This window comes from Zootermopsis nevadensis, unplaced genomic scaffold, assembly GCF_977971745.1.
Source record: "Zootermopsis nevadensis isolate Lab colony 2312 unplaced genomic scaffold, Znev_1.0 Znev_ptg000024l, whole genome shotgun sequence".
NCBI classification, from domain to species: domain Eukaryota; kingdom Metazoa; phylum Arthropoda; class Insecta; order Blattodea; family Termopsidae; genus Zootermopsis; species Zootermopsis nevadensis.
In genome coordinates this window covers 19,410,161-19,434,478 of record NW_028259156.1, presented here as the reverse complement: position 1 = coordinate 19,434,478, position 24,318 = coordinate 19,410,161, and the positions used below count along the sequence as shown (strand labels likewise).

At 43.4% G+C, this 24,318-nt stretch overlaps 3 protein-coding genes across 17 annotated transcripts in view; 1 reads left to right on the top strand and 2 right to left on the bottom strand.

Annotated features, from left to right (window-relative positions):
* The window catches only part of LOC110829971 (uncharacterized), a 152,854-nt gene that overhangs the window by 127,607 nt on the left and 929 nt on the right, over positions 1-24,318 (bottom strand). Inside the window, exon 1 of one of the 6 annotated variants that reach the window (XM_087355309.1) lies at positions 11,046-12,295. The exons of 1 other annotated variant lie outside the window; for it this stretch is intronic. The gene's annotated coding sequence lies outside the window, so the exon portion shown is untranslated. Of the gene's footprint in view, positions 1-2,434; positions 2,476-2,834; positions 3,048-3,854; positions 10,191-11,045; positions 12,296-24,318 lie in introns of those variants that run through there. 4 more of the 6 variants (XM_087355312.1, XM_087355311.1, XM_087355310.1 and 1 more) reach the window with 4 other exon arrangements.
* Positions 105-22,867, top strand: LOC110835703 (androgen-dependent TFPI-regulating protein). Of its 9 annotated transcripts, none has more exons than XM_087355316.1 (8): positions 105-142; positions 2,460-2,612; positions 12,757-12,868; positions 19,721-19,889; positions 19,969-20,112; positions 20,458-20,684; positions 21,419-21,570; positions 22,027-22,867. In XM_087355316.1, the coding sequence occupies exons 2-8, from the start codon at positions 2,489-2,491 to the stop codon at positions 22,053-22,055; spliced, it is 957 nt and encodes a 318-aa protein (XP_087211442.1). In that variant the 5' UTR covers positions 105-142; positions 2,460-2,488; the 3' UTR covers positions 22,056-22,867. The 9 variants fall into 9 exon arrangements, with proteins under 9 accessions (XP_087211442.1, XP_021931892.1, XP_087211448.1 ...); XM_022076200.2 differs by having other exon boundaries at positions 105-180; XM_087355318.1 differs by having other exon boundaries at positions 123-192; positions 20,524-20,684.
* LOC110835704 (trypsin-3-like) lies at positions 13,177-19,199 on the bottom strand. Of its 2 annotated transcripts, XM_087355323.1 has the most exons (7): positions 17,353-19,199; positions 16,300-16,373; positions 15,790-15,875; positions 15,545-15,692; positions 14,609-14,722; positions 14,163-14,306; positions 13,177-13,452 (listed from the first exon to the last, which is right to left on the bottom strand). In XM_087355323.1, the coding sequence occupies exons 1-7, from the start codon at positions 17,393-17,395 to the stop codon at positions 13,306-13,308; spliced, it is 756 nt and encodes a 251-aa protein (XP_087211449.1). In that variant the 5' UTR covers positions 17,396-19,199; the 3' UTR covers positions 13,177-13,305. The 2 variants fall into 2 exon arrangements, with proteins under 2 accessions (XP_087211449.1, XP_021931893.2); XM_022076201.2 differs by lacking the exon at positions 14,609-14,722.

Below are 24,318 nucleotides of genomic sequence, written 5' to 3'. Positions count from 1 at the left end.
TAGGTTAAAGTGTTATTGATAGATTGTGATGACGTAAGAGGTTAAAGGTCAAGAGATAAGGAATAAATTTAAAAGCGAATAACGAATCGTGCCATTAAGTGACTAGGCACGATTCCGGGGAGACGTGTACTTAGAAAATATTGTAAGTCCGAGAAAATTTCTAAGTCCCACAGTTTATGAGTAAGTTGAGAGGTAGGGTTTTTTGTGTCACCCTATGTAATGTTCCTGTGTACGTAGTGATGTTTTATTGTATGTTGAAGGTGTTGAGAGTTATTGTGTAGGTTTGGAAAAGCACGAATCTGGTAATTATCATTTACGTTGTTATTTGAAATTTTATGATTGTGTTGATTGTGATTATATAAGAAATTGGTTTTCTTGGTTTTCTTCTACTGTAAATGTTGAACGTTGTCGGTCAAGTAAGTCTTGGTTGATTTATATTACGAAGGAGGATGAAGATGCTTACCACAACGTTTCAACTTCTAAACTTTCGTTCTATTACCGGTTGTACTCTTGGTGTAGAAGTACGGATGTATACAAGGTATCGGATCCGTTCGTGTGTGAACACAATAATAAATTCCGGTACATTGAGGAATTTTACAATGAGGTACGTTGCATGTTTCGCGTCCATTCTCTGTATGGTATAGGGGGCGAGGGGGGTGGTGTGGTGAAGTTTATTCATGGTGGAATCGTAGAATTTCGTGTGGGAGTTATTTCCAGGGTTTGTTTTTATTTGGTGAGGGAGGGACCGGTAAGTCGTATTTGGTTGAAAAGTTGGTTGGTAGCGGGTCGAGTGATATATATTACCCGTGCCCAGGAAAGTTCTTTGGTTCAGGTTTGGATGACACATATAGGGTTGTCTTGTTTGAGGAATTTGATTACAACATTTTCAAATTTAATATGTGGCAGATAAAAACCTCAGCCAGGATAACCGGTATCCGGACCGAGATTTTCGCTCAGTTGCCTTACAAATATGTATGGGACATGCCAACTTCTCGACAGCAATTTTTTGGTAGAACGATAATATTAAAATGGATCTTGCATAAATAGAACGGACTGAATTCAAGTAGCTCAGATAATGGTCCAGTGGTCGGTTCTTATGAATGCGGTGAGAAACCTTTGAGTTCTGTAAAATGCCTTGGCCAGCTGAGCGACCATTAGCTTCTCAGTAAAGACTATGCCCCCGTGGAGTTGGTGTTTTTATTATGAATCGTAAGTTCATACTGAACCTGCAAACGGTGTACCGAATAAATGTGTCTCCATTTCCTCGTGTACAAGGATTTTGTTAAGAAACAAAAGTTCAGATAAATTCTGGAATTTCCTCACCATGGTGCGTTTCAATCTGTAAAACTCTTTTCTTGGACATCTTTTGGGCTCCCCGTTTTAGCCAGCTTCCAGGTTGTTCACGTCTGAGGCCAGCTAAGCCAGGGGCCCAACAGACAGAATTTTTGTCCTATCTCTTTTCTACCTGAAGATGGAAGAAGATACAGTTTTCGAAACGTGATTGTATCTATAATTTAGACGACGGACAAAGTACAAGAAAACAGTTTTGCGGGTTTAAAACCGAGTCTATTAGCGGAATGTTACGAAGAAACAAGTTCCGTAGCCATTTCGTGAGGAAAAGCAGTTCAGTAAATGCGATTGATACGAAATTACGAACCACCCTATACACGACGGAACACAAGGGAGAAGGCACAGAATTAGAAACATGGGGAGGAAGTGGATGAGGAATGACAGCAAGGGGAAGACGAGGCTTCCATCTGATTCCCCTCAAAAATGGATGCGGTTGGGGGGGGGGGGGGCGTGCAGGGGGCACTGAGGTCAGAAAAGCCCTGCTGTAAACTGAAGTTGTAACGATAGCGAGGCACTTCCGGTCCGGAGATGAGGATTCGATGTTCTCTGGCTTCTGGTATGTGGTAATTAACAAAACCAATTAAACGTTTCTGCACTACGCGAAATACTTACGCCTGGAAAACAGGAAATAGAAATATTTCAGTTTAGTTCCACCAGACGGAAATTAAATCAAGTAGATTTAAGATGGGTGAGACATACATCAAGCTTTGGGAGATAAGAAAGGCAATTTTCAAAATTCCAGCTGAAAACCTTGAAGCGAAGAAGAGACCAAGTGGTAGAGACATGGGGTAGAGAGTAAGATAATATTAAATTAGGTCTAAAAGATGTAGGGTATGAGTGTGTGGATTGGATACAACCGGCTCCGGGCAAGTTCAAGTGGCAGGCTCTTGTTAACACTGAATTGAACATTTTAAAGCAGATTTCCTTTTCAACGAAGTCCTAGCACCGTAAATTTCTGAAAAGTATCCCTCAACAAAAAGTAACTAGATACGAGTATTAAATCAACACAATCGTCTGTACCACTAATTTGCTATCTCCATACAAAAGTTTTGTACTTGCTCAACTGCTCAAGCACCTGACTTACTTTAATTCCTTACTCCACGGAGCAGAGTCCTCCCTGAGAAGCCAACAGTCGCTCATGCGCTCCAGAAATTCCCGAAGATTCAGCGCCCCCGCCACTGGTCCCTATCCTAAGCCAGAGGATGAGATGGGCGATGCACGTAACCAGGATGGGAGAGAAGAAAAATGCATACAGGATTCTGGTGAGTAAACCAGATGGAAAGAGACCTAGATTTCATCGTTATAACACTACTATGCGACCTGTATGCCCACAAATTACGAAGTCTCTAATTTTGTATTATCCAAAATTTCTCACTGTATTCATTCCTCTTTGGTCCAAATAATGTGTCAGAGGTCTTCGTATTATTTGCCTCACGCACTCGTGTGCTTGGACTAAAATAAGGCACGTTAGCAGAAATACTCACGTTATGTAGACGTACCCGTGACGTAACACTTGGCACAAACTTCTTGTGCCCACAAACACGGCACAAACACATTTTAAACCTTAGTACTTTCTTCATTACACGCACCTTAAATGTATCTGTGAATTCCACTACGAACAAAACACGCATAATCAAAAGTACTGTAAGAAATTAATTCTTTTCAGCCAATAACCCGCTAAAATATTAACTACACGACGCCATTACGCGGCAAGCGATAAAAACACTCGAAGTATATCGACTTTAAAAAACAGATGACTGTCAGGCTGACAGACATTACGTCATGTCGACGCACGAGGATGCGCGCGCAGATTCGATAGTTTGATTCACGTTTCCTCTCCCCTTGCTACGAAACTAAACTGGAGATTTTCCAAAATCTTTAGCAATAAAATAAAAAACTGAAGAAGTAAAGTTTACCCACGAAGCTGGCAGGTCAGTCTGCGGCTTACAGAAACAGCGTTTCTTAAATCTGGGTTACATTTAGGATTCAAAACTGGACACGATTAGATGGATGGGTTCAATGAACACACGACGGAATAATCTTTGGAGAGGGGGGGGGGGGGGGGGGTAAAAGACTCAGACAAGGTTTCCTTTTTCTGTTTCTTCCTCCTGGCACGAAACCCAGGAGGAAGAAAGCTCATGGGGATGCTGTACTGAAAAGAGAGGAAATCAGCGACAATTAGACGTAATGAAATGGTTAGAAGAGGGGCGGACGGGGAGGGGTTGTTAGCCAGAAGAAGATGAAGTCGTAAGTCGGGAAGAGTGTAAGATGAAGAGGCAGATAACGGTGGCGGTGAAAAGGACGGCTGAGAAACTAACTGCCCTCAGACTCAGATGAGTTACCTACAGTCTGGTTCGAAAATTAGTATATGATGACGCATGCGCGTTGCCTTGTCGGACAGTCTGCTACAAAATTACCTCGTGACAGAGGGGGTTTGTATCCTGCGTTCGAGCGTTTTTGGCCGCTGAACTTTGTGAATTGGAACCTCGGAGCGAGACACTTACCAGAAGGTTGCTGGAAGGGATGGCAGCAGGCAGCGTACAGTACATTCCAAATAAAATATCACCACGGCATGTAACACAGGAATGTCGATTTCACAACGCTACACATCACTAGAAAATCAACACTGCGGAGAGTATTAGATGATTTCATCTTCTTCGCAACTCTTCGGTCCTCTTCCAATTGTTCCACTCCTCACAGACCATCGCTATCCGACATATCACTCGAATCATCACTGTTCACTCCATTATCTTCAATTATACATATTAAATATATTAAGTGACAAAGCGTGTCTAGGCGTGACGTACTGTGGCCATAAGTGTCGGAATGTCACAGAAATTTTCAAAACGTTACCTATCCTAACAAAATCCACTAAACAAACTACCTAACCAAACCTAACGTGGTCCGCAAACTGGGCACTCCCTACAAAGTCAGCGGCCATAATCGGTGGATCGAGTTCTACTGGAATCAACAGACATTTAAAATTTCGATGTTTCTCATGATAAATGTGTCGTTTGAATCGAACTGGTGCAGAAGGGGTACAATGATGGGCATTTTTGGGGATGGAAATGAACTTTAGGTTTCTATAGAAACAGGGAAATCCTCGGGAGACAGTCGACTGTCTCCTTCTCAAGACTGTGTGCTTCGCGGAGACAGCTGTTTGGTTGATGCTTGGTAAGTTAGTTCGTTTGTAAATTTGTTAGTTGGAGGCGCTAGGTGCTGGAAGGCTCGGGAGTCAAAATATTTCAACATAACTCGAATATTATAGAATGAGTTGGATAAAACATGTCTCGGCGGACCACAAGTTAAACTGCGTAAAGAAAGAATAACTTTAGTACAGTTCACACTCGGCGTTGTGACAACCGTCCATTAGGGCTGGGGCGTCCCTAGGGAGGCTACGGGCCGGATGCAACGTGATCAGCGCGTAGGTAAATGGATCATCAGAGTGAATCAGTTCGCTAATTTGTTGAGAAGTTAGTTAGTTGAACTCTTCACAATTAGGGCCATTATATCAAGGAGGTGGTGGTTGAGGCACGTAGCACACATGCGAGAAATGAGAAATCCATGCAGAATTTTAGCAGGAATATCTGGAGAGAAGAGGAAGGGGTAGATGGAAAAGACAATATTAAAAATGACGGCAGATGTAGTGTATGGAAGCATGGATTGGGTTCATGTGTCTCAAAATAGTGTCCAGTGGCGGGTTCTAGTGAGCACGGCAGTGAAACTTTGGGCTCCATAAAAGGCGGAGAACTTCTTGAATAGCTTACCGACTATTAACTTCTTAAGAGATTATGCTCCATGGGGTTAGTAAATTAGGACCTCCTTAGTTATTTGTTGGTCGGTTTGTTTGTTATTTGATTAATTAGTTTACTTCAGTTTGCGACAGTTCGAAGGAAAGCTGATTTCTGTGGTTTCATCACCGCTCGAGACAGAATGCTTGTATGTGACTGTACATTTCTGTATCGTAAGAATTTGACCACGTCTTCAGGACGGAAATATGAGAGGCCCCGGTTGTAATTGGGCTGGCAAGAAAACCGTGGGGGTTGTGGTTCACATGCTCATTGGCTCTGCGTGAAACTGCACTGCAAACACACTTCTTTATTTAATTTAAATTAGACTGAGAAGTGTCACATCTTTTGACTGGGATAATGTGCATCATGAAACACAGGAGGGAGAGAAATTGACAAGAAGGAATGCGACGAAGAAGAACAGGATGATGCAGTTGGAGAATTTCAGGAATCTTCAATTACAGACAGCAGAGACCTTGCCGAAATTTGGGACAAAAATAAAATAAACATTTTCATATTTTCTTTACTTTCGCGTAATATTTTAATTAGTGTCCCTTGCACATGAACTTAGTAAGAACCATTAACACTCCCTACAGTCGCAGCAAAATGCTAATAAGCACACATGCAAGCCTTTCCATGACGATTCCTTTTTGAGCTCATTGCCACAGCTGTGGACGTCGCAGATTTGTAAATGCTTTATTTCGTGGGCATTCTAGTCACACGGAACATTCACGGGAAATTTATAAGCACTTCTGCGAAGTGAGTTCCGTAAGTTCAGGCTAAACGCACTTTAACAAAAATGGGAATAGTGCATATATCGAAGTATATTGGCGAAACTGTGCCGTTGCGGTTTAAAATAGCCAACGTCTGTCACCCACAGAATTATAAGAGAGTGTAATTAATCAGAACTCACTTCTTACCGCCATGAGAAGTCGAATCGGCGAAGAGTGACGAAAGTCACTGTTGCGCGGAATCGGCTAAACACAGAAGTGACGGCGCATGTAAATTTCTTGTAAGAATGTTTCTGCACTGACATAACCTCTCCCTTCGCTCGAAATTAGAAAAAAGTGAAAATTTATTAAAACACGCTCTTTGTAGTAAACATGCAGCCGCGTGGAAAGTCTCCGACAATGAATCGAGCCTCGTGCACTCTCACCGCAGCAGTTCGCACGCTGTTTAATAATAATTCGATTCCGTATTATTAGTGTCCAGCATCAGCAACCAGACGGACAATAATAACATGCAGAAAATCGCAGTCAATTCTTCTTTAAAAACGGAGATTACGTCTTGATAGATAGGAATATATTATTAAAATTAATTCCAGAGTGCTAAAATGCGAAGCTAAGGACTGGATTCAAATGGTTTAGGTACTGTCAAGTACCTGTCTGTTGTGAACATTAACTGCTTCAGCCATGCAGAGCGCCTGAAGTTGGGTTAAAACGTCCAGATACGTGAAATCCTTTCAGAAGCTCTAGCCAGCCAATTTTTTTTAAGAATTATCGACTATTTTTTAACTCAAAGATTCGCTGCCTTTGCAATAGAATCCCGCGAGCGCAGGTGCTCCATGCCTATTCTCCAGCCTCACAATTTTCTTCTCAGACACACCTCAATTTAAACAGCCCGAGATGAAAAGATTTCGCAATCAGAGTATTTTTAGTTTGTTGCGAATCTGAGTTTTCACAGCATTGAAAACGAAGCTGTAAATACTTCTGAGTCGTAACGCCGTGCAGACGTTTCGGAAAAGATACTGTCACCTTCTTCAGGGCTGAATCCACGATCCTTCAAAACCCAGGAGATTAACATCGTAATTATCACCTCTCGATTCATCGCAACAAATACATTAACATTTATTTCAGTAGTATTTAATTAATACAATAAGAACTTCACGTTCAGTTTTCATTACGGCATGGGAAGGTACTCAGTTGTCATGGAAACGAGAACAGAATCCGAAACAACGGAAAGTAGGCGTGCGTACGGCCTGGGAGCGGAACATGAAGACGCCTGTCTTCTGGAATGTTGCGCCATGCTGTCTGTTAAAAACTTGCCGGGGTTTCGGAGATGATTAGTGTCTCAGTCTTCAGGGCGATTGCACTGTTAATGACGGTTGTTGGTACCTCTGAAACGCCGGTCAATTTTCAGCATATACTGAGCGACATGCCAGAAGACAGCCACCTTTGCATTACGATTTGTTGACAATTGTAAACAGGAAATATTTTCGGTCATTTTGTTTTTGGTACAGAGTTCTCCCTCTCGGTTAATTTAACAACGTTTGTTCAGCTGAATAGTGCAGTATCTGTTATGCATCGTGCAATGGAAATTTCAAACATTTTAAAAGTTGAACTGAATACAATCATGAAATCAATCACGGTATCAATTTGTGGTCTTCCGAGTTATGACGCCAGACGTTCCTGACGTTTCATGTGAGTCTATCCCCTTCATCCTCAGGGTAGAAACGATCGGCAGCTGGCCCTCAGGACCTCCCCCAAAAAAGCTAACCACTGAACCTCAACGCTCGGTCGGGCTTTGTACAGTTGCAAGTTAACAACCCACTGTAATATGAAGGCATTCCCCGCTGTCGTGGCATCCGATATCGGTGCAAAGATTCAGAGGAAAAAATTCGTCCGTAAATCTGTTAACTAGGGAAATGTTGCCCGCACATGCTGTAACCGAGACACATGAGAATATTAAGCTCCGTTTCGGTCTTGTCATCGTAGATCCGACTGAACCTGCGTGTCCTTAGGCGACCACGTCTTCGAGAGATAATTGACTCCGCTCTCGGTTTTTCTCTTTGCCCCTGTAGTGTACCGCCCGCTTAACAATAATAGTGCGCCCTTCCGCCCGACTATGACACCGACGCGAACATTTGCATTGCAAATTGTTCAGTCCTCTTGTGATTTAACGCTTCCTGCAAACTCCGTTCCTTACTTGTCTTCTCCTGCCTTTTGTTGTTACCCTTCGTTCAACTTCTGAAGCTGTTAAATATCAAAACTTAAAATAAGTCGCCTGCACTTTAAATTGCGTTCATACTCTGCGGCACTGGACGTTCCGGTGCTGGAACCTCTTCATAACATTCGTCCATAAAACGGCATTCGGGGCACAGCGCCCCAGAACAGGCAAACTCGACAAACTGAACTTTATTAATTAAAATTAACAAAGTTGTTGTTAGAATTTGAGGTTCTCATGGCGGCAATTACGAAGATCTCCCTGAAGATAGAGGCAAAAAGGACCTCTTAGACGTTGGTAAGTTCCCATAAAACTACACGGTCCTAGAACTCAGAACTTCCCACCTTTTAAATAAATCTGTTTACTCGAAGATGCTTCTTTTCATCAACTGTGCTCCTGCGGCCATTGCAAATACCACAAGATTTTGATGAGAGTTTCTTCTGTAAGTAGCTTGAGGATGCTTCGCATCTGCGCCAATTATGAAGCGGATTCCAGCCCAGCATTTGGCGAAACAGACAGAATAAAACCACGAAGCATCTCAGTCATGATACTCGTTGTTACCGCTGAGGTAACCCGGTCGACGTTGCTATTTTTACTTCGGAACTGTAGTTTGTATTGTGGTCACACGCATGAATTCGCTTCCATCCCTGTGCTGCCAGATCCCTGTCCCTTGAGACGCAACCAGTAATTCACCGTTAAGTCTCTGTTCCCCTGACGCCCTTATCGTGAGCAGCCCGCAAGGCAGCCCGTGCTCGTAACGAAAATTATATGCGTCGATGGAAGCATCACAAACAATACTTGTCTAACAGTGGGCCGCGGACCACCTGATCTCAGTTACGATCTCTGATTTCCTAAAAACTGTCTGTTTGGTCCGGACAAAATTGCAACTGTAATCTTGGCAGCGGCTCACAAATCGGTTCCAATTCCGCTTACGGCACCACGTATGTACGTAATTTGCTGTGTTGTTCCTGTGATGGTCTGATCCCCCATCGAAGGAGTCGTGAAGCTTGAGTGATTAAGGATTTTGAAATGTGCTTATGAGACCTGAGGCTGTAGCTACAGTGAAGACGTCGAAATTGTCCTTATGGAAAACAGCAACGCATGGAATTTTACGTTTCGAGGGAACATACTGCCTCCATTTTCATGGCTCACCATGGACACAATTACTACTGCAACATACGACGCAAAGAGCGTGATCCTCTACTCTTTATGTGGGTCTGTGTAAATCGTTACTGTTACGTAACCTAACCTGACGTCAGCTAATGGCAGCAGCGCCTCGTGATGGCGGTCGAGTTCTGCTTTGCTTAAAGAAAAGTACTTTCGTGCGCTTTCCATCGCCTGACGGAAAGGGTGGGTAATTTTTAATTACGCTGTCGTGATTTGCACCTTGAGTCGCTCGAGGAGACTGAGGACAACCACGAAAAAATTTCACCAATGACAGAAACGTACCCAAGATTCGAGAGCCAAGTCATGGGACCACTTTATTCCTCCTTCATCCTGTCAAAGGCTTCTTCCTACTTTTTTTCACATTCTGTACATAAAATTTACTTCTCGTAACTAGCAGTCTGAAGCCGAAGCTCGTCTAAATAACATTTTAAGAATTCAGCTCGTACCGCGAAGAAAACACTACACTTCACCATCAAATACATCAACTGGTTAACGCTGTTTATGGAAATAAACGCTTTTTACACTGAGAATCATACGAAACTCATAAATACAAAAAAGTTACTGATTCCTAAAGCAGGTGGGATATATAGTTACCACTCGGTATTATGCAATTAATTTCTAATCGGAAGACATTCCAGATGGCGTGACGCCATGAAGCTGAAGCATGAGCGTGTGGGATTCGCTACGAAGGAAACATTTTTGTTAGGCTCCTAACACACTTACTCCGCAGACTTTTCGACTCACTTGCAGCAACGTTCAACGTGTTCTCGTTTATTTTCGTCTGCAAAACACAAACAACATGGCGCTCATCCCGATATTCCAAATCCCCTCTTTGTTTCACATTTTCCGCCAATTTTTCCCTCTACAATGTTTGTAGAGGTTTTGTTTGACTTGCGCACAGTAATAGGCCGCTCTTCTCTTGTTTCACAGATGAACACAATTGACTGCGGTGAAGCAAACCCCCCCCTCCCCCACTACAACCCACCCCTGGGCTCAGTCGAGCTAGATAAACATTTGAAAAAACTTCTTGACAATGGCGGAGTTTGATGTGCGTCTGTTATTCGACATTTCAATGACGTATTCAAATGTCATGACGCCGAGATATTTCTTTCCGTGGGTTTCATAGCCGTTGTATCAGCTGCTGTGCCTATTAATAGTTGACAATCATACGATGTGAGAATTCTGTCTCGTCAGCCCTGAAGACGGATGAAGTATGCTTCTCCGAAACATCGACATCTACCGACGAGTCCTCACGGCGTCAGAGCCCAGAAGAGCAACGTCATAAGGGAGAGGAATTGGTCGTCGACTACTAACACGAGGGGTAGAACGCCTGTGCAGTGGGATTCGAGAATGAGAGTCAGATGCGTTAGGGCACATATTCTCCTCAGCAGACTATAGGGCAAGGAACATCGTTCTTTTGTATGATTTTATTCTTACGTCCTTGGATAGGAGATTGAGGGACGACAAGTCTCCGAGCTGAATGTTTTGGTTGGCATTCCTCGAATCCGAATTCGCATGCTTCTTAAATACTTCCATACCAAATGTAATATTTTATAAGCGTGACTCAGTCGTCAGATCCTCTTTTCCCTAACAGGACGCATTGGCACGTCTCACATTCAGAGAAAATCTACCGCCTTCTGACGTCACACGATGAGATTTTTCGAGGTACTTACTTCGTTTTCAACTGTTAAACTGCAGTAAGTTAAACGAAGTGTTGACAGTAATTCTGGAAGTAAATCGAACATTTCTTATTCTCTGACGTTTGTGTAGTCTAAGAAGCTCAGTAAAGTCACTTACCCAAAGCAATCTTCTTCTTCCCACGAATCATTAGTAACTGACGGGAAACAAGCACCACAGCCTTCTGAACAACGTCCTGCCTGATGGCGACAGCGCGGCGTGCCCTTTGATAATCTCAGGCAGCTACTCTACAGCGTCATACTTTCTCTGTTAGTTTTGATTCCAAAAGCTGGAAATGCCCGATGTTAAAAAGTTATCACCGTTTATTTTTATTTAAAAACTTCTCGTACGAAAGTTTTATCAGCAGTCATACGCCACTTTTACCCCTGAATCACTCCCACACTTTTCACGATGTTATAAAATAACTAACATTTTTATTGCGTAAACAGATTAAGTATTAACATCCAACTACGTAATGTTTATTTACGACGTTATATCTTTTAATAACAAGAGGTAAAATAAAACATATCTAAGTAAAAATTAACTGAAAATGTAACACGAAATAATTTTAAATGTTTAATCCTCACTAAAATTCTGTGGTGTAGATATTTTTAAGCGTTCGTAATTTGACCATAATCCATTATCAGTAATTTAACAGACAGACTCAGACATACATTTTCAGTATATGAACTTTTTATGGGACTTCCTAGCAATGTGGTTTCTGATCTGCTTACCAGAGGCACACGCATCTTTTCTTTCGTGGCAAAGTCGGCAAATGGATGTGTTTCACGGCTCACACAAAAATTTTGCATCAAATGCTACGTTCTCGAAGTGTCGTGTGAGTTACTAAGCCCATCCATGGGTCGGAGACGACGGACTTAACCCAATCCGCCCTCGACACACACGTCAGTACATTCAAACTAAAGAAATATATTTTTCATTTTCAAACACCAGCACCACGAGAAGTCGGCTTTTCGCTACGAACACGAAATAACAGACACTTCGGGAAAGCCAGGGTCTTTACGAAGCAAACACAATTTCAGAAAACAAATCAATGCACTAAGTCCCGAATGTTTCACGTGGGAATCGAGAAACGGACCCCGAAAAACAGTGGCACTACGTCGTTCCGTCGCGCTCTCCAGCAGACTGGCGTCGTCCCCTCAGGCGTCGCGCACAGCGGCGTCGTTGCTATGGGAACGCGAAGCAACTCACACTACTATAAATATAAATTCTATTTACACGCATGCGCAATGTCAGCACCTTCCTACACTTCCCTGGTTAATTTAGAAGTCCCTGGAATTTAATTTAGTAGACGATTAAGCTTCAAAGAGCCTTCCGCAAAAATAATTCTAAGTTGATGTAAAGATCTTAAAACCTTGCACACGGTGCGATGTTGAATATTTCTCTAAAATATAAAATCATGCTCACAAAGAAAGCTGTTTATACTTTGTCCCAAACGCCTTTCGACGAAAACATATTAATATTAATTGTAGTCGAAAACCCACACATCAAATGTCCAAGAGAAGTAATAATAATTTAATAAGTTAATTGGAGCAGGAAAGAGAGCGTATTTCGTAAAAATTAAGGGAGAATTCGTCTCCCTGGTGTCACAGGGATGACGCCCCGCTCTCAGTGCCCCCCCCCCCCCCCCCCCCAGATTGAGACTTCGTGCCCGTGTCTGTGGGTCGGTGTCTTACCACGCTCCAGACCCGACGCTTCAATGGAATGAGGTCGTCGTCATTTGTTTTCTTTATTTTATTAAAATGGGTTACCAACCTACATAAACCAAGTTTACCACAACTTCAAGCAAGTTTCTCTTATTTGTTTCCAGTCCGTCAGCGCAGTGCATTTACTGCGGAAGACATGACGAACAGCACGAGAATTGCATTACAGAGAGCCGGAGTTTCATTCATTACGGAAAGCATTGCGGAAATACACAATAGGTGGGAGAATAAAATTACGATCTGTGGCTCAGATTTGGGTAATTTTGTATTTATTTGTGGCTTGTTTAACGACGATTTCGGTATCTCAGGAATGTATAACGGCAAATAAATTGGAAACGACGTGGAAGTGGTAGTGACCAATTTTGGGACAGCGTTGCCGACGTCTCTGTGCGTCTGTTCGCCTGGAAAGAACACGGTCTTTCGCCTTCCGAAGATTTGACACAGAAATTCAGTTCCAGTGAAATGTTTTAGGAATTTTAAAAAATATGTCGAGAGTTGCACAGAGCACTTAGTTAAGAAAACATCCATCACATTTTTAACAAAAGAATGTCTTTTAATTTTCGATTTAGCGTTTCAAAATGTCATTGCATTCAGGCAAATACGGTAGCTGGCTATCAGTCAGGGTTTGACATGTGTCACTTTCGTAGGAACTTTGATCAAATTCCAGTCTTCCTGTTGATCCAGCTTCGGTACGCGGCCACTTCGGTGTACACTCCGGGATATCTTGGCTTTGCACAGCCGTACCCCCACGAAACCACCCCTATCTGCAGCCCCGACACCACCAGGGGCCCTCCAGAATCTCCCTGAAATGCATGGTCATGGATTTTTCTTTACTGCTCCTGACAGCCAACTTCGTCTCTGCAGTTGATACTGCGTCGTTAAATAAACTGAAGACCAAGTAACCGCGTGCTGAGTGTATGACAACTAAGCAGTATTTTAGCTACAGTCATTTTAAATTCGGTCAAATGGAAATTACAAATGCAAAATTTCTCATCGTGAAAGGGGCTCCTGTCGTCTGGTTTACCTCCGCCCACCGAGAGACACGTAGCGCTCACAGGAGCAATCAGAAATACATGCTCTGTGTTATATGGAGAACTCAAAGAAAAGGCACCACTTTGGAGACCAAGACCTAGATGGAAGATAACATCAACAGTAATCTTAAGGAAGCAGGGTGTGAGAGTGAAGGTGAACTAGGGTTTTGGAGCTACAAGCTCCAGTTTGTATTGAAATCAGTCTTTTTATCCGAAGTGTACAAAAGAACCTGAAGAAGACTAACACAAATTCGAACGTTTAACTCTAAAATATACTTTTGAACATATAAATTATACATTATACTTCGTGTGACGGAAAAAAGTGTCTCATCCTTGCAGATGGCTGAAACAAATGTACTGGCACCACAAAATTTTGGAGAATGTTAACACCAGCTAAGCGACCGTCAGCTTCAGGGAGCTTTATACCTGTTTCTTTCATTATTTAAAGATGCAGAGCTTAAACTAGCAGGATGCTGTCTGACCTGGCATGAGTCCTTGCCCCCCGTCTCCGGATAACCAGCGCATATCTGGTGATCGGGGAGGTCACCGTAAAGGCATCGACATCGGCTCGCACTCACAATGGGTAGCTGTAGTTTCTGCAGTATCCGCGACGTGGCGCCACCTTCCTGCGCAGACATTATACATCAAAATCCAATTAATTCCACCACCTCCAAACCCGTTAACTACAAAGACTGAAATACCCCCCCCCCCCCCCAAACAAAAAAAAACTCTCTAATTTTAGAAAATGGCTGCTTGTGGAATGTTGCTCCGTGTAGTCTGGTAGAAACTGCCAGACGTCCATCATCTCCTGATGATGGAAGAAGTTAGTACCTCCGAAACATCACCTCACCTGACAGACAATGTTGATAATTACGCGTTCCTGTCGTTGCCTTGGTCTTATCCGTTACTAAGGGTGGTGTGTAATTACGTGAGTTGCACCCCAGCCGGTGACAGTGGCCACGGCTCCCTCCGCGGTGCTTTGCCCCTGTCTCGGCAGCGCCACTGCCTTCTGTGTCGCTCCGAACATCAGCGGTGGAAATATCTGAAGGCCATGAACATTCGAGGACTGTAAGCGACACAGGCTGGCCAAAAGAAGGGCGGGAAGTTTGCTACACACGTATTTCCGTTCACACTTCACAGCCAGGATGTTTTTTCCCACCTCTGTTTAGTTTACAGTTCGCCATTTTGGAAAACAAACGTTTAAAGTCTTAAGGACTCATATTTTGTGTTATTTGCTAATCTTTTATATCCATTTAAGCTTTAGGGTACCCAAATAGATCCAACCCCATGCATCAAGATCCCTCAGAGCCTGACAAGTGTTTCGTTGCTGTGTTCTCAACACTCCGTCCCCCCAACCTTTTCCTGAGCCAGATTAACCCACTCAACAGCTGCACGCGTATTTATCTAACATTCCCTTTACTCTTCACTCGCTTCTACGCCTAGATCCATCAAACGGCGTCTTCCGTTCAGGTTTTCCACCTGACGTTACGTACGCGGATACACATTCTATGTCTTCTGTTCGTGCTACATAAACCGCCCATCGTGTCTTTCTAATTTTGACGTCAGTGATAAGGGCAAAACATGGACCTCCTCATCTCGCAGTTTTGTCCACATTCCTGTCCGTTCCCCCCTCTCAGGGCCAAATATTCTCCTCGACAGCCCGGGTGCCAGACAACGCAAGAGGATTACATGCAAAATAACAGACGTCTGCTGATGAGATATGAGATCTAGTGACTCGTCTTCAGGATCAAAACGCCCAGTTAGCTCGTGTGTAGACGCACGCACGTTTCGAAGGAACATATCTCCTCCTTCTTCAAGACCGAATACAAAAGTTTTGTGTTTCTGACATTGAGCGGACTCTTACCCTGAAGATTGCGATGTCATTGACAGGAGCGCCGTCCTTGTTCGTGTGATAATTCTCGTGCACTATCTTTCGTAGCACCACGTGGGGCAAACTCAGAGCCCGAAGGTCGTTGGCACCCGCGTGCACTGAGTACAGCAGCTGGGATTGCCTGAAGAAAACAGAGTGAGAGCTCTAGTCGCCTTTCGGGCAGTTCGGAAACGGGAGGTCCAATCAAACGTTCGCTGTTGGAACGTTTTCATACTTACTGGGAGCAATGAGCTGCGGTCAGGATGTACTGTCTGCTGAGGACAGATGCGCCACAGTAGTGGGCTCCAGCGACCCTAATCGAAACCTGCAGCAGACATTGTGTGTTGATCGTGTGTAACTGGTAACTAGTGGGAAGAGAGAAAGAGGCCTCTGTCTGTCTGCTGAGAGGTTGATGGGGGTCATTCGACCTCCAGAGACATGCACTCGATTACTTAACCAAAAACATTCAAATTAAATTTTCAGACTCAAACAAATATACCCAGAGGATTGTGAGTCACGTGTTTCAAACAACTGCTTTCAGTACAAAAATTACCTGGCAAATTTTGTGCCTGAAATGGTACAGCAGTTTTGGTTTTCGTTAAACAGGAAAGCTCTCCTTCACAGGATTCTGTTCGACGATGTCGGAGGTCAGGTCAGTCCTGCATTCCCTCTCGCACCCTAAAACTTATTTTTAAAAAAAGAAGTTTGCAAGCACTTATTGTTTCCCCGTGCGTTATGTAAGGTCGCACCTGGTACGGAACTTCCTCTATGGTGACATCCTCGCCGCCGATTATCCTCGGGTCCGAAAACTTCCCAGACGCAACTGAAAGAGATCGTTGACACGCACTTTACTGACACGCACGTTTTCTAACGCCGTTTACACGTAACGAAGTTGTTCTTACTTTAAGTGTTAATTTCTTTATACGTTCATTCCTGTGTGTATTTGTTTAGTTACTCAGTTATCTTATAAATTTATCTGCAGTGTTATTTATTACTTGTCTCATATTCTTTTAATTATCGTTTATTTATTAATGTATTTATTTATTTATCATTTACTCTCTTATCCTTATTCTGTATGTCGAACTTATTAATTTACTGTTTATTTTAACGTCAGTATACATAATTCAGGTACATTTAAATTAATATTTGTCTTCTATTGTCTATCTGTTTGTTTACGTATATATTTGTCTGATCACACATTAATTTTGGGCACATTATAAGGACGTCGCTCTTTCGTTGCTATAAAATGTACTTGGGACAGCGTCGTCAAATGAAGTACGGTAAAAACAATGGTAACAGTCACAGCCAGAGCAATGTTTCATAGACACACCCAGACCTCTCGTCACCCGTTGTTTTTTCAACAGAGGTTCTCTAACAGTACGAATAGTGCATTGCCATGGGAACAGAGACAATGTCTCTTCAATTGATAAGTAGCAATGCACATTGAAGTTCAAGACACACCCCTTATGAGGAAGGTTCCTGTTCTGTTGAACGTTCCGATCACTTCTCACAGAACAAATGAACTGTGATATTCTCACATAAAATTTTAAGGGTATTTTCTGGACTTATTTTTCCTCCGGAGGGGATGTCACTCGCGTGGATTCCAGGACACTCTTTTCCCCAACCTCGAAAAAGTGATCCTACTCAATGTAATGTTTAACTGCAACAAGATAATATTTTTCACTACCGAAATCTAGTGCTATTATGAAATGAATGGAGTTGTCTGTCAGTACGCTAACCGTGTGAGCTGTGTTCTTCTGCTGTCTGTGCGTCTCCAAGATTCCAATCGGAGGAGAGCCTACCTTGCAGAGCTGCCAGCAGCAGGCCCCAGACCGAAGTCTCCATGACGCGAGTGGACGTGCCTCTGGACCACGATTTGTTCCCTCTTCCGGTCGATTTATAGACAAGGAGGGGGGGGGCGTTGCATCATCTCGTTTTGTGCGGCGAGGCCTCTGGAAACAATTTTACGGCTCCACCGGGTGTTTCGAAATTGACGGACATAATCACTTCCGGTGTCACGATTAACTGTGAGGCACAAGGTCCTTGAAAACTCAACAGTTCACAAGATACCCAAGAATTTCCTGATTTATTGACCCCAAAGGTTCATTACCGTGTTCACAAAAGCCACTGGTCCCTACCCCGAGCCAGATGAATCAAGACCACGTGTCGTATTCTTTAAGATTAATCTTCGTGTTTTTCTCCCGCCTCCATTGTAGTTTCCAAATCATCTCTTCCCTAAGGTTTAGTAACTAAAATATCGTATGAACTTCTCATCTAACCGTGCGTGCTACATGTCCTATCCGCCTTATCTTCCTTCATTAAGTCACCCTAATAATTCATTCGAGACCACAAATTATGTAGCTCCACGTTGTGAAATTTTCTCCAGCCTCTTGTCACTTCATCTCTCTCAGGTCCAAATATTCTCCTACACACAACATCCTCAGTCTGTGTTCTATGTGACTGGTGGTCCCAACTCAGAAGTTCGCAAGATACTGTTCGTGCTAGGTCATTAAAAAGCACTGCGGTAGAATTGTTTCCAGTGAAGTAATGTTTGTACCAAGTTCAGTCGATGACGTTCGAAACTTATTATTACGGGACACACACACACAGACCGGAAACAGCAGCAGCGGCGCGTATTCCAGTGGTTTATAATTCACGAACTTTAACACAGGTGTCACGGTTTACAGACCCCGTTTTGACATCAAACAAATGAAGACCGACGAGCCCCGCGCATGAGGTGTGCATTATCACAACAGGGAGCAATTAATCTTTCATTTGCAGGTGATTATTTCATATCAGCGCAAATGAATCATCGCCTCTTCTGGAACGGGAATATCCCCTTTTATACGTCTAATTCCACAGGACCTAAACTAATTGAAGGAATGGCTCATAAAAATAACTCAACTGGACTATCATTCCACAAAGCGATAGATCACATAAAGAAAAACACACAAACACTGAACCGAACTGATGGTCATGGCATCTCCTCCACATCAGACGTAACTGTTACATTGGCGGGACTCGATCTGCAACGCCTCGTTCGTGAGAAATGGATGCGTCATGTGACGGTGAGATTGACGTTCACATGTGCGGGGCTTCATATTTGCGAATCCTGAGGCGCCTGACACTTCTGCAATGTGCAGTGACCTGATCCTAAAATAATTCTGCTTATTCTTATAGCGTTTTTAATTCGGTTTGAATTATTTTTCACCAAACTGTGAAAAACGAAAAATAAGTGCCATGATTTTTTTTTGCCATTTCAGTGTGATCTCAACTTATTAAAAAACATCTGTAATAAGATCGGTCAAACCAGCGTGAAGTGACTGGGAACGTTCAATACAGCTCTCTTCTAAAAAAACCAGATAAACAACGATCACGTGACCTTCTGTTCAAATTAATTTCTTTATTTCTGTTGTTTATTCTATAAAATCGAGTATTTATTCGTTTATTGTAAAGAGTCGAACCGCGCAGAGAACCGGAAGGAGTTGCGGTAACCATGAAAACACGCACGCAACAAAGCAACGAACAGGAAGGCCCTAATGACTTGGTGACGAGCCTTTGAATTGTGCGTAATCAGCATATGTGACCTGATTCTGCCCTTTATGGAGCATATCTTCGGATAATAAAGTTGTATTATTTTAATTAAGTAAAGACTGACTCTTACCGCACATAACAATACCGGATGCAGCGGAGGCCACTCAGTCCTAACCTAAACCCCGCGGCCGGCTTTCATCACACGACCAGCATCCGCCGGACAGCTGGAACATTCGCTGCGAGAGTTCAGAATGAACACGACATGTGGACCAAAGAAAGTGTGCAAATGGTAGCTTCACAATGCCAAAGAGTGTAGTGTGAACTGGGCGGGGCATGTAGCATGGAAATGTGACGTCAGTAAGAAAATTCAAAGGAAAGAGACCCCTAGAAAAACCTGGTTTTAGATGGAGATGCGGTATTTTAATGCATCGAAGATGAAACGCGGTGTTTACGTGTGGGCTTACTCGACTGGCTCACAATGAAAGTGGTCGTCTCTTGAGGACACGGGTTTCATAGCGCATCACCAGACGCTGCATGCACTTAGTTTGTTTGTTCGTTCGTTACCCAGTCAGTGAGTTAATAAGTCAGTGGCCGACAATCCTTTCGTCTGGTTGACCCCGTTCTTCGTCAGTGCAGGATGCGCTTCGCCGCTGCTCAGGTGTTTCACGCCTGCACTGCGTTCTACCTGCTGACCATGGACGTACTTTACGCACTGAAGTTAATAGAAGTCCTCACCGTCCGAACAGATCTTCTGTGGGCCCACTACCGTGGACTGGGGCTCCAGTTCTTCACAGTCTGGAGTCAGGTGAGCTTCATTTCCGTGAATGCTTTTAAGTCCGTTCTTATTCTTCTTCTTCTCCTCCTAAATATTCTTTGTCTTTCAGATCGCGCAGCAGTCCTACTTCTTTCTGGCTCTCGGATATGACGTCATTGAACCACGAAACGATGCCATCATAAAACATCTGAAGAAGTACCTCCGCATTCTCAAGGCCGTTTGCTTCACGTCGGTGGTCGTCCCCACTGCAGTTGTAAGTAAGAGCATTTCTTCCAAATGGCTGACAGTTGCTCAGCTAGTCGTATTGTTTTGTCTATAATTAAACATTGTCTCCATGACACGGACGCCCACCTTTTTTTTCAGTGCAGGCGTACGCAAGAAAAGTTTTGTGTTCTGAAATAAGAACATGAAATCACTCCGCACTTCCATGTTGCGTGAGAATCATTCACAAAAGGTAACGCCATGTTCTTCAAGTTTCACGTGTCATTCGTTTAATAAACGCTGACGAAACTTCTGTTTCCATACAGACGGCGAAATGTCTCGGGTTAGGTTAGCTGAGCGACTGTCACTTTTTCAAGAAGGCCTCTTTGTCATGCAGCTCGTGACAGTCAACTTCTGGGTCCTTAACCTCCTGCTGGACCCAGCTCTCATAGAAGACACACAGGTGTTGCAGGACTACGTGCCCAGCTGGATGGACCACAGTTTGCACACCAGCGTGCTGCTCTTCACGTTGGCAGAACTGCTGCTCTCTCACAGGCCGTATCCCCGGTGGTCTACGCTGGGCAGGATGAGGTCTACGGTCGTCGTACTGGCTTACACGTCATGGTACGTTCTAACAGTTGGCAACAAATCCACGATTCCTCCACGCCAACCCTACGTACGGGTAGAGTGGCTGGCATTCAGTTTTCCGTGGTTTTTGTCAATTTTATTTTTATTTATTCTGACGACAGGTCCATATGAACAGGATCCTTCCATCCTTTTCTCGGACTGGGACCTGTTCATATACGTTCTTGGCAGATGATCCAGAAGTGGTTTGCCATTGCCTTCTTCTGTGTGTGAATGGAGTAATTGTTGGGATGCCACGGAGGAAAACTCCGTGTTGCCTAGACCACGGCCTTGCCCAACACAAGTTATAAATTCGAACCCGAGGACCCAGGATTACAAGGCCAGCGTTCTAACAGCTAGACCACCATGGCTATTTTTGTCAATACCCTTACATAAATAATGGAGTACTGACACCTTCCTTCTGTGCAGTTTCTAACGCGTAACCATCCTTGCAACACACGCAACATACGCAGTTGGAAAAGCGTCGTCGCATAGACAAAGAGCCAATTTCTACCAGAATACATGGGGCAACATCCCACAAGGTGTAGGTTATGATGTGGTGTGTTTTTGTAGGTCGTCGTCAACCCTGAAAATGGAAGCGAAACATTCCCCTGGGGCATCGGTTACTCCCCACAACACTCTTTCTAAACTTGCTAAACCTCGTTCACTGGGCAGGAAGGAGCTGTGGATAGATATATCTGTTCCTGACCTAACCTGACCTGATCCCCACACAGGGTAACACTCGCCGTGCTGCTCGGCAGTGCCTGGCCGTACCCATACATGCGTCTTATGAGCGTCACGCAGAGGCTCGGCTACGTCGTCGCCAACTGCGCTCTGGCCGTCTGGTCGTATCATTTGGGAGAGATGATCAACACTGCCTTCTGGGGTGAGTACGTCACAAAAGTGTCTCGGTTATTTCGCTTACGGATGCAAACAGCTGGCTTTTGTGTTCCAAATCTTGTCCATTGTACTGCCTGCACAATTGAATCCGACCAGTAGTGGCCAATTAGATTGGCCCCTCTGAGGCCGCAGCTCGTCAAAATAATATTCGAAAATCCCACCCACACCTCACCATTAAATAGATCAACTGGTTAATGCCTTTTGGGTGTTTATACTGAAAATCATGCAAGGCCTATAAATAAAAAGTGCCCGCTGCTGATTGTTAAAGCACTCCTCGGCCCTGAAGGGTTACACTGAACTGTGTTGTTTTATTAAGAAACGTTTCGTATCAGTGTCTCATTATTACTACAATGCAAATCAAGATTAATTTCTAAAAAAATATTCTGTTCGAGATGCTTTCGTGTCAACAGTTGCTACATTTTTTTCTCTCCCTATTTTGTAGGAAAAAAAGCACAGAATCGTGTAAAATAATTTTCACCTGAAGGAATGAATATTTTGCGACAAGGCGCCCACACGGAAACACCACCTACACGTTTCCGTCACATTCCTGTGGAATGTTTCGTTCTTGCCGAAAATAAGGACCTTCTGAGGTGGCATCCAACACGACATCTTAGGGCGGTATCGCACTAGGATGCCAACGGGAGGCCATGGCTCAGCTGCCAGCATCTCGGCCAAACTCAATGCATTAATTTAGTAGTCATATAACGCACCTGGCATCCGTCTGGCAGCGCTTCCAACTTGGCATCGCTGCCAACCACGATGCCAAGTTCAAATGCTACTGGCATCGCTGCCAAGGCGAAGGCCAAATCAACATCACATGACAGTCTGGCCAGTCCATTGACGTCCGTGCGTGAATGTGTTTGTGTGTATTTCTGTTTCTTCCAAACATGGATAATTTCGACACCGAAAGATTGATAATTGAAATTCAGTCCCGACCATGGGATTCATCTGCTATTGAATACGCAAACCGGGACTTGAAAAAAAGAAACTGGGTAGAACTTGTGGAAATGTTTGGAGGAGATTTATTTACAGTAGAAAAGAAAGAATTAGCTAAGAAGTGTTTCTATGGCTTTATTTGTGGGGCCGCTTTCCAATATGGCAACTTGATTTATAAGTTTTTTTGTTTAGTAATCTATATATCTATCTATATATCACAAATAACGTGAATTAAGAAGAAACCTGCTTTTATAATGTTTTATTAAATAAAGTTTGTTCATGTAATATTACATGTGACTTGCAAGAACTGAAATATTTCAAATTAAATAATGGTATGGACGTGCTAAGTGTGTGTATGGAGAATTTTTCTTACTTATTTATTTGTTACAGAATTGAAATTCACTCCAGGTATGTAGTTTTGATAAAGGTAAATCTCATTTTCTCAAAAGTGATAAAAGTGGACATTTCTCCTTTCTAATAGCCCTTCATTTCGTGATCTCATAATGTCGATCCATCTGTTCGCTTGACTGGCGTCGAAAGCTGGCAGCTTGTCTGGCGTCTTTTTCTGGCAGCTGGACGCCATGGCATCGCTGTTGGTGTCGCTGCCATGGCATCCTAGTGCGATACCGCCCTTATTGTACGATTCCAATAAAAGTTATTGCTCACGAAGTAAAATGCGCGTGTTTGATTACCTACATCACAACAATAAAATTTTAATTTACTTAAATCTCTTTTTGTTTTTATATTCCTTCCGCGAGTTTTACACGAACAGTGACAATGACTACTCTCGGAGAATGGCCAAGTTGTTCTCCAGTGACCGATGCGCGTCCGTGTGCTTCCGCTAAACATGTTTGACGAGAAGACGTTCTGGTGTGTGACCTCGGCAGCCCCAGGTCCGCAGAATTCTCAATTTTGTTCGAAGTTGCAGTGTTGACGGTTCGTTCCTTGTCTGTTAGTCGGGCAAGACGATCTCTGACCCCGTCATTTCCGTGACCTAATTCTCAATGTGTCCGCTGAAGCACAGGAAACTGTTAGCTATGCTCATTCTCCTATCTCGTTTTTGTTAATACAACCGTTTACCTAGCCCATTTTAATATTATCTTCCAATTTAGTCTAGGTCTTTCAAGAAGAGCGTTCCCTTCAGTATTCTACACGCATTTCTCATCTCCCCGTGCGCACTGCATGCCTTGCCCAACTTATCCTCCTTGATTACAGTAATCTTCAATTATTGCGTGGAGACTGATAATTCATGTGCAATTTGAAAATCATCTTGAAATCCATTAATTATAAGCCACTCTGAAGGCGAAGGCGACACTTTCTTCGAAAAAGTTAACAAGACTCGAACCCAGAACATCACCATCGACATTTTCACTGCCGCGAGAACCTCAAATCTAACTTTGACCCATGTTTGTACAATAACTTTTGTTGGTGAATCCATTGCAGAAAGCAATTATTATAAAATCAAGGGTCTATTGACACATCCCGAGACATTTGCTGGTGCAACTCGACCTTGCTCGTCTAGAATGGCGCATTCGAGTACTGAGTGACATGCACGCTGCCTCTGCAAAATTTCCACTCATATGTCTGCTAGAGCCATCTAGTAGGAATCAGGAGAGACATCGGTGAGAAACATGGCAGCTGATTTTGCCGACAAGCATCTCTCTTTCGCGCTTGCAGGGTACTTTTACATGCCGCAAATATATGACATGGGACCGACGGCTTTATTCTTCTCCAAAGGAAGTTGTGCTACAGATTTTTACCACCCTTAAAAAACCATCAATCTCCGCAGGGTTTGAAC